General features: G+C 37.5%; 1 protein-coding gene across 2 annotated transcripts in view; it reads right to left on the minus strand.

Moving 5' to 3' along the window:
* Positions 1-11,548, minus strand: part of CABCOCO1 (ciliary associated calcium binding coiled-coil 1) — a 121,443-nt gene extending 109,895 nt beyond the window's left edge. Inside the window, exons 1-2 of one of the 2 annotated variants that reach the window (XM_039255358.1) lie at positions 11,439-11,548; positions 5,759-5,779 (exon numbers count right to left, since the gene is read on the minus strand). In XM_039255358.1, the coding sequence (XP_039111289.1) occupies positions 5,759-5,779; positions 11,439-11,519 (102 nt within the window). In that variant the 5' untranslated portion in view covers positions 11,520-11,548. The remainder of the gene's footprint in view (positions 1-5,758; positions 5,780-11,438) is intronic. The other variant, XM_039255360.1, reaches the window with a different exon arrangement.
* Positions 11,549-12,366: the final 818 nt, after the last annotated feature.

Consider the following 12,366-nt stretch of genomic DNA (forward strand, 5'->3'; position numbering starts at 1 on the left):
TTAGTGCTTTGTAATATAACTTGAAATCTGCAATGTGATATCTCCAGTTTTGTTTTTCTTTTTCAAGATTGTTTTGGCTATTTGAAATCTTTTGTGGTTCCATACAAATTTTAGGATTGTTTGTGCTAGTTCTGTAAAAAATTCTGTTAGTATTTTGATAGGGATTGCATTAAATCTGCAATTGCTGTGGGTAGTACAGACATTTAAATAATAGTTTTCTTCCAATTTATGAGCATGGAATTTCTTTCCATTTCTTTGTGTCATCATTCGTTAGTGTGTTATTGTTTTTAGAGTTTAGGTCTTTTAACTCTTTGGTTAAGTTTATTCCTAGATATTTTATTGTTTTTGGTAAAATTGTATATGGGATTGTTTTCTTAATTTCACTTTCCACTGCTTCATTATTAATGCATAGGAATGCAACAGATTTCTGTACATTGACTTTGTATCCTGCGACTTTACTGAATGCATTTATCAGTTCCTGTAGCTCTTTGGTGGTGTCTTTCAGATTTTCTATATATATAGTATATATATGTCATTTGCAAATAGTAGGTTTTACTTCTTCTTTACCAATTTGGATGCCTTTTATTTCTTTATGTTGTCTAATTGCTGTGACTAGGACTTCCAGTACTATGTTGAATGAAAGTGGTGAGTGGACATCTCTGTCTTGTTCCTGACCTTAGGGGAAAAGTTCTCAGTTTTTCACCATTGACTATGATATTGGCTGTGGGTTTTTCACATAAGGCCTTTATTATGTTGAGCTTTGTTCCCTCTAGACCTACTTTGTTGAAGTCGGAATAGATGTTGTACTTTGTCAAATGCTTTTTTTGCATCTATTGAAATGATCATATGGTTTTTACCTTTTCTCTTATTGATGTAATGTATCACGTTGATTGTTTTATGAATATTGGACTACACTTGCATCCTGGGAATAAATCCCACTTGATTGTGGTATATAATTTTTTAATATATTATTGGATTCGGTCTGCTGATATTTTGGAGGATTTTCACATCTTTATTCAAGAGCAATATTGGTCTGTAGTTCTCTCTATTTGGTGGTGTCTTTATCTGGTTTTGGTATGAGGGTGATTCTGGCCTCACAGAATGAATTTGGAAATTTTCCTTACTCTTGTATTCTTTTGGTATAGTTTGAGAATGGGTGTTAATACTTCTTTAAATGTTTGGTAAATTTGGCCTGTGAAGCCATCTGATCCAGGACTTTTGTTTATTGGGAGGGTTTTTTTTTTTTTTAATTACTGATTCAATTTTATTGCTGGTAATTCTATTTTTTTCCTGTGGCAGGTTACATGTTTCTAGGAAATTCAACCAGGAGACAGTCACCTAGCAGTGACCAGCCTGCCACATGTCTCACCCCTATAAGCTGAAAACCCAGTTCAACCAGGAGGAGCAGGGCCACTTCTTTATTCTAAGGGTTTTGGTCCTCAACAGGATTGGCCACCAATCCTTAATACAATACCAACATCCCAGAATTGCCATGAGGACACATCTACCCAGCATTGGAAAAGAAAGAAAAAAGGTTAGAAGTTGGAACTCTATTCCAGGAAAAGCATGTAGTAGCATGTGGTAGATTGAATACGCTGCTTATGGAGAGAACTTCCCGGAGAGTCACCAATGGGCTGATCTTCCCCTCATGAGTATCTTGGTTTCTCCAAGCAACAGTCTAAAACAACTGTGGGGCAGGGGGCACTGGATGATCAGTTTCATGTGTGCATTCCCAGAAAGCCAAAAATGAATTATCATGGGGGAGATTTCCTCTATGGGACTCGACTGACACTTCCCTGGGTTTTAAGACATCTAAGAACATCTTCTGGTGGGAAGGAGCAAGTGTCCTTTGTCTTTGGAGCTAAGTGATTCAGTCTCTTATACTAGCTAATGGCCTTAAGAAAAACTGTCCAAGAACCGAACCAGAGTCTTATAATTAAAGTGAGACTAGTTTCAGGGCCAGCTAAAGAAATTCAGAGCACAAAGAGAATAGGGAGTAAGAACAGTCCCCATATTAATTCTGCCAGTTTTTCTTTTCCCCAGTGAGTAGACCAGTTACACAGAGAAGCACAGAGAAAGAAATTACGTCAGCATTAAACCAACTATGTTTCCCAGAGGAGAACTTACTGATACCCAAATGTCAAACTGTGCTGTGCAGACTTAATTTTGGGGTACAACTGTTTCTCCGAGGCTCCCTTCATAATCACCAAGATGATACAGGAAGTCCAGATCCAAGGAAGCCAAAAGTAGACCATTCAAGTGGATCCCTGGCTTCCCACAGGATGGAAATCAAACATGAACCAAGAGGAAAAGCAGAGGGAAAATACAGAGGGAACAGATACAGACAGAGGATCTGGAAAACTCAAAGGAAAAGAAGCATGAGTCCCATCTTTGCTTGAGTGTTCTGAAGTTTTTATGGAGGACAATGATGTGGAGTATGTGCTCTCTTAGGCATCCAGGAACTGATAAAACAAGAGTGAGTCAATTCACAAACTTTAAAAAGTATCTACGTATTCCTCATTGTGCTTGGGGTTCAAGAGGAGGCAAAGACAAGTAAAAAAAAACGCTTGCTAGCCTCAACATCTTAACATCTAGTGGAAGGAACAAGCCAAGGGTGACTTTGAGACAAGAAAATAAAATGAAAAGTGAGCCATAATAAAGGAACAAGCCTATAGATAGGAGCCCAGAAATGGACGTGGTAAGATTGGGCAATAATGATGCTCCAGGTGAATGAATCAGCAAGAGGATACCTGGGGACTCGTTCTATAAATATCAAATAATTCACACCGTGGTGTCTTGGATACAAGTCAGGGACTAGCTGGTTCTAAGTGGAAAGTGGGCATTGGGAACATATTGTGGGAAATCTCACAATTATTTTAATAATAATTTATATAATTATTTAATAATTAAATAAATATTTACTGAGTACAAAATGCAAGACACTACACAAGAGATAACAAATATTTTAGACCTTGTCATGTCAAAGAATGACAGGCTGAAGAGTTTGTTCTTAATAACATAGGAAATAAGGAACCCATGAAGATTTTTTAGCAGTCAAGTGACAAGATAAAATTTTGCCTTAAAGAAAGGTAATTTGAAGGAGGGTGAAGGAAACACAGGAGTAGAGAAAGAACATAGAGGAGAGTTCACTGAAAAGGTCTTTGAAATGGTTCAGGAATGAGGCATCTTAGCAGTGTGCATGAAAAGAAAGGGGTGAATACAACATATTATATATGGGCACTACAAAAGGGAATAATGAATAGAGAGCATGAGTTTCTGAAATAGATGACTGAAGAAAGAGAAAGATGGTGATTCTTAGGTCTCCAATAGCACGTAGGCCACCTGTGTGTGACCAGGCATCCTCTCTGAGTAGAGGATGTGTTAAAAGGTTTAAGGCTGATACAGCCCTGCATCTAAGTGCACTACTTGTGAATACAGTATAGTTTCACCTCCTGTTCAACCCTCAGCCAAGTCCTTTTCTTCAGAGTACAGTCACATGTACTGTACCATACATGGCACTCTCATTATACCAATAAAAATGGAAGCATTGGAAGTTGATGCTGGTTTTAAGAAGGCAACATGATGAGTTTGATTTCAGTGGTTGAGTTTAAGGTGGAATATGCATATCAAGGAAAAAATATTTAGAAAGTACTTAGAAATGCTAGACTCAGAATGGTCAAGTTTAAAGATGTTGCTTTAGGAGCCACTCCAAGTATGAGAATGGATGAAACTGCCCAGAGCCAGACCATGAGGAAAACAGCTCTGAATGGGGGATGGAAGAGGTGACTGAGAAGCAGAGGTAGGAAGCAGCAGCTCCACAAAACTTAAAAATTGTGAGATTTGGGGGGGAGGGAGGGTGCAAATGTTTTCAATTCAACAAATGGCTAATTATCCTTCGATAATTCTCATCCTTCAATGTGAATGGTTCCAATAAATAAGAACAGCAACAAAATGCTTTGCTATAGTTAACAAGATCACATTCCACATTTTCCTTATTTCTTTTCAAGAGTAGAAAAATCCCAAAGCTAACACTTACTGGTAATGGCAATCATCTTAATGTTAGTAATTTAATATTAGATTCTTGTATTTTTATTTTTAAAAATCTAATTTAGATATACAATATGCTACTATATTAGCTATCTTTTGTAACCCAGGGTTAACAAATTAACCTAAATTAGGTCATTCTATTAGATTATAAACTCAACTAAGAAAAAAATACTTTTAGTGCCTAATATAATATCTTGCACCTAGTAGGCCCTCAGCTGAGTTATATGCACTCAGTTTTTGGATAGGATGGTATTTTAGTCTGTAAATATGACTATATGTTTGTTAAATGTTTGTTTGTTATGGTTTTTATTATTGGCAGTAAAGTATAATTACTCCTGTACTCTCAACTCCATTAGACTATAAATTTGTCAGGGACAGTCATTCAATCTTTTACTTCTTTTTAAAATTCTGCAGACCCTAGTCATGTCAATATGGGTTGTTAATCGACTGTCTGAATTCATCTCTATCATCTGATGACATTGTAGATGACAGAGCATGATGAACAGTAGGACTTGGACTTGAAGGGCTCATGAGGGTTTGCCTACTAATTTTGTGAGTTACAGCAAGTCATTTGAACCTAGGTTTGAGTTCATGCTAAAAAATAATTTTTATATTTTAATACACAAGATCGCTCTCATTGTTAATGAATAAAAATATGCATGAAACGTACGTTGTACAGCCATTCAAATAAATTTTATTAGATGCGAAAATGTTCTGGATAGAAGAAAATAGGTCACACAAGAACTGTCTGAAAGAGAATATAACAATTTTAAACCTCTTTCACAATAATAATTCTAGCTAAGATGCTTAAAATTAGTGTCTCCCTTTTTGCTAAAACTCAATAGCTTAAGATAATCATCTTGTAGGAGGGCTTGCCTCTGGTTTTGTTGTTTTCTTTCATTGTAGATTGAATTCCTGAACCTATTTTAAACTAGAACTCTCTTTTGTTTGTTTATATACTGCCTTGTACTTGGAAGAATATAAGGTGGTAAAAAAATCTTGAATCTTTCAACACATATATTCTGACTTATAAAAATTAAAGATACAATAGAAAATTCATGAATAGCCTAATAAAAATGTGGATATATAATTTGGTTTTCTCTGTAAAATTACATCTCTGACAAGAAAAATATGTAAGCTAAACTTCACTGTAACTCATTTTACTCCACCACCTGGTGGATTTTAGCAATTATTCCAGAAGTAATAAAATTATAAGCTTAATATTATTTGCCAGATAATCTTGTCTCTGAATTTTTTCTCTAACTCACCTAAACATTCCACATTGTATATATGTCTTTCTTCTAGAGTTAGGCTTTCAGGATATCTTTCTGCCCATCACTGGTAGTATCTCAAAATATTTTTAATAAATGTTCATTAAAAGAAGTATAACACAGTTCATCAAACATGACTAAAGAGGGGTTTCACAGACCTAGAGAACATAGACTAGTCTACAATTTCCACACTCTGAAAGGCTCTCTTCAAGCATGAAAATAAATGAACTAAGAAGCAGCACTGTGGTGAGCCATGTCAGAGCCTAAGGCAAAAGAAAAAATCAGTACTACTGATGTTGTCTTTATTTAAAATTTTGATCTGTTATGGGCTTTTTGTATTAACTTTCAATTTTTAAAAAATGCCTTCAACTAAAGTTCAGCTTATCTACTAAATTTTTGGCATCCCTTAATTTTGTGTCCAAGGAGACTACCTCACTCACCTCATTACAGTCCAGGCCATCCTAAGGAGCCAATGTAAGAGAAAGAAAAATATATTTTTTAAATAATAGATGAAAGAAGGATAAGTGAAAACAAGAACTAGTTCTTTAAAATAATGAATAAAATAGGCAAAAACCTTTGGCAAATGTGATTAAAAGAAAAATAAATATATGCCACATTATATAGAAATAATACATTTGGAAATTACAAGACAATGGGTGATTTCCTAGAACATAGAAGTTATCAAATTTGAGCAGGGGTGAGAAAGGGAATGGAAGTGACCAAACAAATTAAATTGGAAGTCTACTTTTTAAAAAGTCACCATGGCTGCACAGTTGTATGCTTGAAGTTCTACCTAACAATCAGGGACACATCAATTATGTTAGTTTAATAATTACAGACTGCAGACAACTTATTTTTAAGAAGTCAGCATAGTCCACACAGAAAAACCTAAACTAGCACAAAATGGAAATTATAAACCAAAATCATTAATGAATTCGGATGCATAAATTTTAATTAAAACATTATCTTAGAAAGTTGTTTCCAACAGTGGCCTAAAAGAAAAGTAAGCTATGACTAAATAAGGTTAATTTCAAAGATGCAAGTATGGATCTTCATGAACAATTCCAGCATATTTTTATGTCAAATTAAGTGATAAAAATGATATAATTATATAAGTAAATAATAAGCAAGCATTTGCTGGAATTCATCAGCAAAACTCTTAGTAAAACATGAATAGAAAAAAAAAAACTTACACACACAAAAAATTATTTGCCAAAACATCAGGCTGAATGGCGAAAAACTGGTTATTCTTATGAAACCAGAAAATAAAAAGGGATCCTGGGTAGTAACATTATTGTAATTCAACACTCTATAGAGAATCTAACTAATATAATAAGAAAAATAAATATGTGGCTTAAATATTAGAAAGGAAGAAATAAAAAATCTTTATTTGATGATTACAGGGTTGTACGTACATCTAAGAAACCTGACATTGTACTAACATGGTTTGAGTTCATAAGAAATTTGATAAGATGGTTATATAACACAAATATATAAAGATCAATTACTTTTCTCTATTTTAGAAACTAATTGCAAATGGAAATGGTAGAAACCTGATTTAACTATACTTGGTTATAAATATAATAAGAAAGGTATAGACCTAAAGAAATTATAAACTTTATAAAAAGTTTAATAAAAAGGCCTAATAAAGGAGACTCTCTGGAAACCTTCAAATTTAAAAAATTATAAATGTCATGACAATTTGGGGGTGCCTGGGTGGCTCAGTCAGTTAAGCGTCCAACTTCGGCTCAGGTCATGATCTCACGGTTCATGGGTTCGAGCCCCATGTCGGGCTCTGTGCTGACAGCCAGCTCAGAGACTGGAGCCTATTTCAGATTCTGTATCTCCCTCTCTCTGACCCTCCCCTGCTCACGCTGTCTCTCTCTTTCTCTCTGTCTCTCAGAAATAAATAAAACATTTTTTAAAAATTTCTAAAAATGTGACGATAATTTGGAATCTCAATTGTATCATTCTGGAACTTTACAAAACAATATTTTAAAACTATGCAAGAATACATACATCTTCAAAAAAATAATGAGTGAAACCTTTCCAAATTAGGTCACTGGAAAAGGATATTAAAAATATATATGTACAGGGGCGCCTGAGTGGCTTAGTCGGTTAAGCGTCCGACTTTCACTTAGGTCCTGATCTCGCAGTTCGTAGGTTCGAGTCCCGCATCGGGCTCTGTGCTGACTGCCAGCTCAGAGCCTGGAGCCTGTTTCAGAGGCTGTGACTCCCTCTCTCTCTGACCCTCCCCTGCTCGCGCTGTCTCTCTCTCTCCTAGAAATAAATAAAAATATTTAAAAAAATATATATGTACAATACACATAAATTTTTAATAAATTCAAAAATACATATATGTGTACATATATACACACATATACATGTATACACATATATGTTTGGATTCTCTATTCTGTTCAACCATGCTGCCCATCCTTATGTTTATTCATGTGTATATACACATGTCATAGTGAGTCAGTCCATTTTCAATGGGAAAAGAGAATGGATTTTTAGTAAATGAAGTAAACCACCATAACTGATGGTTCATGTGTAGAAGAAAATAAAATTAGATCCTCATTTCAAATATACAAAATATATCTATCAGAAATTAATTTTAGCGATGTGAAAGACCTGACTGCAGTAAAATAAAACTTTATATATTAGAAAAAGATTAAAGTTTACTTGTAAAACCTGAAAGAGCTGAAGAGATGAGAAGTAGGGCTTTTAAAATAAGACAGGAAACTCAAAGACCACTAGTAAAAAGAAAGTGAAGTCTGAATGTCTGTCAATACCTCCACATTCACAGCCACTATTCCAAGAGGTTCTAAGTATTTTATAAATAATACTACCACATGTTAACATTTTGAAGAACATTAGTACTGTCTTCTCAACAATATTTTAAAAAGTAATATTTTTGGCCTCCTCCCCATGGTCCTGCTCAGGTTTTCCTATGGTATGTGCTAAAAATGGTTTCAATAAATACCTCTTGAGTGATACAGAAATCGCAAAACCCTGATCATCTTGCTGCTCAAGTTAAGCCCCAAGAGTTTCTCTCCAACCTTTTGATGATGGAGTGAAGGCTGCTTTCAACGTCTGTAGGGAGACCACCTAATGTAGAGAGAATTGTCTAGGGCCCCCTCCTGGACATGCTGAAGATCTTCAAGACAAGTAACACCGTCTTTCCACTCAAGATTATGTAATTCCCCTATGCCAGTAAGTGAGATAAAGTCTCGAAGGCACTGAGTAAATGTCATCCATTAGGAATGGGGTAACACTAAGAGACATCATTCAGAAGAAGCAATAGGGCAATAATCATTTATGTTTTCTTTTAGGTCTCCAATGTGAGTTAAAGTATAGTGCTTTTATGTATATACTACTTAAATGATTCTATTTCCTAAACAGCATTTTTAAAAGTCTATACATAGCAAACATTTTCAGGTTTTCCTCATTTTTGTCTGGTCTTATGCATTTATACAGTTATCTCCCAAACATTTAGTCTTACCTTCTAGAGGGGGGCGTTTACTCCCATTTTACTAAAGAAACTGGAATGTTGAATTCAAAAAGTTGTCAAAAAGAGTTTATGGAGTGTTAGAGAAAAAAAAAAATTCCTGGACCTTCATCTCATGTCTGCTTGTTCACAGCATCTCAATAGATTTTGGACTATGATAACTATCTTCCTTGGCATATGTCAGACCACCCGTGACTTTAATTAGTTATCATGTTTTACTGAGTGCCTACTATGTGACTGGGATAACTGGTTGTTTTTATTCTAGGTACTGACAACACATAAGTCTGGAAACCTCGGACTACTGGAAGCTTATGCTTTATTTCTGACTGACTTGGCAATAAAGGAAATATTTCACTACTCTTTGGCTCAGATGACTTAGATGGTCTACTGGCTGAGCCAATTTGGATACAGAATGTGTTAGAAATGACACCACAAGGAACTAGGTCTTGCGGGATCAACTTGAAAGAATCTGAACTGAATAGAACCTTTCAGTATCTAACTGAAAAGCAGTAGCCTTGGGAACAGACTCTGAGAGAGGTGTCTTTGCCATCTTTTCCACTACCCCCTAAAACCCAGTGTGGGCACCAGTAGACTATAGGCAGCCCTTGTCATTTGAATGAATGCTAGCTCTATGGATCAAGTGGCTTCTCGGTAACCTACAGGAACTCTGCTTTCAACAGAATGGTTGGGGCGCCTGGGTGGCTTAGTCGGTTAAGCTTCCGACTTTCGCTTAGGTCATGATCTCGCGGTTCGTGGGTTCGAGCCCCGCGTCGGGCTCTGTGCTGACAGCTCAGAGCCTGGAGCCTGTTTCAGTCTGTGACTCCCTCTCTCTCTGACCCTCCCCTGCTCATGCTGTCTCTCTCTCCTAGAAATAAAATAAAAAACATTAAAAAAAAAATCAATAGAATGGAAAAGGGCATTCCTACCATGCAGCATATCATATGGCTGTTCATGTCAGTACAGGCTAAGTGAGTACAGATAAGTGAGTCCATATTCCATCTTGATTTCTTCAGTCTGTTACTAACTAAAAGACTGAGCATTTTCTGAATTGCTTGTTACGAGGAAACCTGCTCCTCCAGGGAGTTAACAAATGAGCCCACTGACAGTGCTAACATGGCAGATAATCATCTAAGGTCTATAACTAACTCATTCGTCTGATCTAACCAAAAAAAAAAAAAAGTGATTTTTTTTTCCCATGGAGTATCGCACTTCTTTGCATCTTTAAAAAAGATTTCTTTTTTAAAGTGCAGATTCATTAACTCCAAATTATCAGTCTTCTTGGAAAGGATATTATCTACATGGATAAATAAGTATATGGAAGTGTACAACGCCAAATGAGCATTTTCACAAGTAAGTTTTTGTATATATTTAAGTAACACAATTTAATTGGGAAATTTCCTCTGCCACTTTTGAAACTGTATTACTTACATTAGAGATCACAAGGGAGTAACTAGCTTAGTAACCAGTTTATCACATTAAAATGTGTTTTTAATATATGCTAATTTCAAAAGGCTCATAGGAGAGCCAGCATGCTTTAGTGGTCTGCATATGGTATTCAGAAGAATCTTGATTGGGAACAACTTGTATATATCTCCGAGGCAAGGCACTAAATTACTGGCTCTGTTTTTCTTCATTTATAAAATAGCAGCTAATACTTATCTTCTGCAAACACACAAAAAATGTTATTTAGACGAATAAGAGAGTTGAGCATAGCAGTGTTAATTATAACATTATTATGCACCTTCAGTCCTAAAAACACTGAAGACAGAACTTCATAGAACAACATGATGGGCTCAGTGTGTGAAGATTTAAACATTTTTTTTTAAGCAATATCTGGCATAGCAGATATGTCTTTAATTAAAATCATAGGATTCTAAGCTTATGAGTAATTAAAGTTGCCTAAAACCCATTTATTATTGAGAGTTGGTGTTGGGAGGGGTCTAAAGATAAATCTTTTTTTTTTTTTTTTTTTTTTTTTTACACAGGAAACCACTAAGGAAGTTAAATTACTTTCCTAACAACAAGCTGATGATACGCAACCAAGTTATAACCAGGAGGTCGATTTTCCAGCGCCCCTCCTTTGCCCTATCATGTATGTCTTTATTTAGAGAAGTGGTGAAATAAACAGGGAGACACCAAGCCCTGGCCTTCAAATATTAATCAACCTACTAACAATGAAGAGTTATTATTCCATGACATCTTTGAACAATAAAAACAGTGATCATTGCAAAAAAAAAAAAATGAGTAGCACTTTCCAAAACGGACTGGCCCATTCAAGTGAAAATCGGAGAGGAGCGCGCCGTCGAGAGGTCGCCGGGACCCGAAACAGTCCAGGGGAGGAATTTCTACAGTTTCTAGCCGAGGGCCCCTCGCGAGGTGGGCGGCAGGGCTCGGGGAGCGCGGGGCGGTGCCTCAGTGACCCCCACCTGTCTCGGGGACTCCGGCGCCGCCCCGACGCCCGCCTGGGCGGTTTCTCAACCCGACCTCAGTCGGCGCCGCGCTCCCAACCCCGGCGCTGGGCTCCTCCCTGGGGACCCACCTCTGCTGCGGACCCCGGCGGCCCGGGGCATGCGCTCGGGGGTCGCGGATGCGGGGAAGGGGCTGCGTACCTCCAACTCCGGTGTGGTTCCCGCCGGGGTCGTCGCCGCGGGGGTGGTTCCCCCGGGAGTGGTCCCCAAAGACGTCGTCATTAACTCGCCTCAGTTGCGGCCTTTGGTCGCCTAGGCAACCGGGGCGGGGCCGGGGTGTGGGGTTGCAGAACTGATCCCTCCGCGAAGCGGCTTCCGGGCCGGTCCTAGGGCCCCTCGGGGAAGGGCAGGGGCGGGGCCGAGGTAGCCGGAGACTCAGGGTCCCGGCGGCGGCGGGGCTGCTCTGCGAAGTGTCCCCAAAGGCACAACAGCAGGGCTTTGAATCATCGGGTAGAGACAGGCTCCTTCCTTTTAGTAAGAGAGAAATCGAGGGGAGAGGGGGAGGGAAGGCAATTTAAATGGCAGTATCTATGCTAACATAGCAAGTGCTCAATAAATATTGAAGTGAGATATCTTATTGGAACTTAATCATTGATTAGTATCTGAGATTAAGACATCACTGTAATTTTAAGGTGTTATTGTCATGTTTAGAAGAAGAAGGAAGTGTCCTTTTAGAGATACATATTGAAAGATTTAATGTTGATGGGATGATAGAATGTATGCATTTACTGCAAAATAATGAGGAGGGAGGGGTTTGGGTCGTTGAGTGGAAGTATAGTAGATGAATCAAGACTGGGTTTGTGGAGGAGGGTGCTCATTACACTATTTTTTCTATTTTAGATACATTTAAAGTTTTCTATGATAAAAGTATTTATAAATAATATATTTAACGGCAGTATTCGTATTCTTCTCTGGATGACAATACCTGCTTTGAAAATTCACCTTGGGGCGCCTGGATGGGTCAGTCAGTTAAGCCTCTGACTTCTGGCTCAGGTCATGATCTCACAGTTCACGTGTTGGAGTCCTACATGGGGCTCAGTGCTGACAGCTTGGAGCCTGTTTCAGATTC

Source organism: Hyaena hyaena, unplaced genomic scaffold (genome assembly GCF_003009895.1).
Source record: "Hyaena hyaena isolate Hyena2069 unplaced genomic scaffold, ASM300989v1 scaffold_522, whole genome shotgun sequence".
NCBI classification, from domain to species: domain Eukaryota; kingdom Metazoa; phylum Chordata; class Mammalia; order Carnivora; family Hyaenidae; genus Hyaena; species Hyaena hyaena.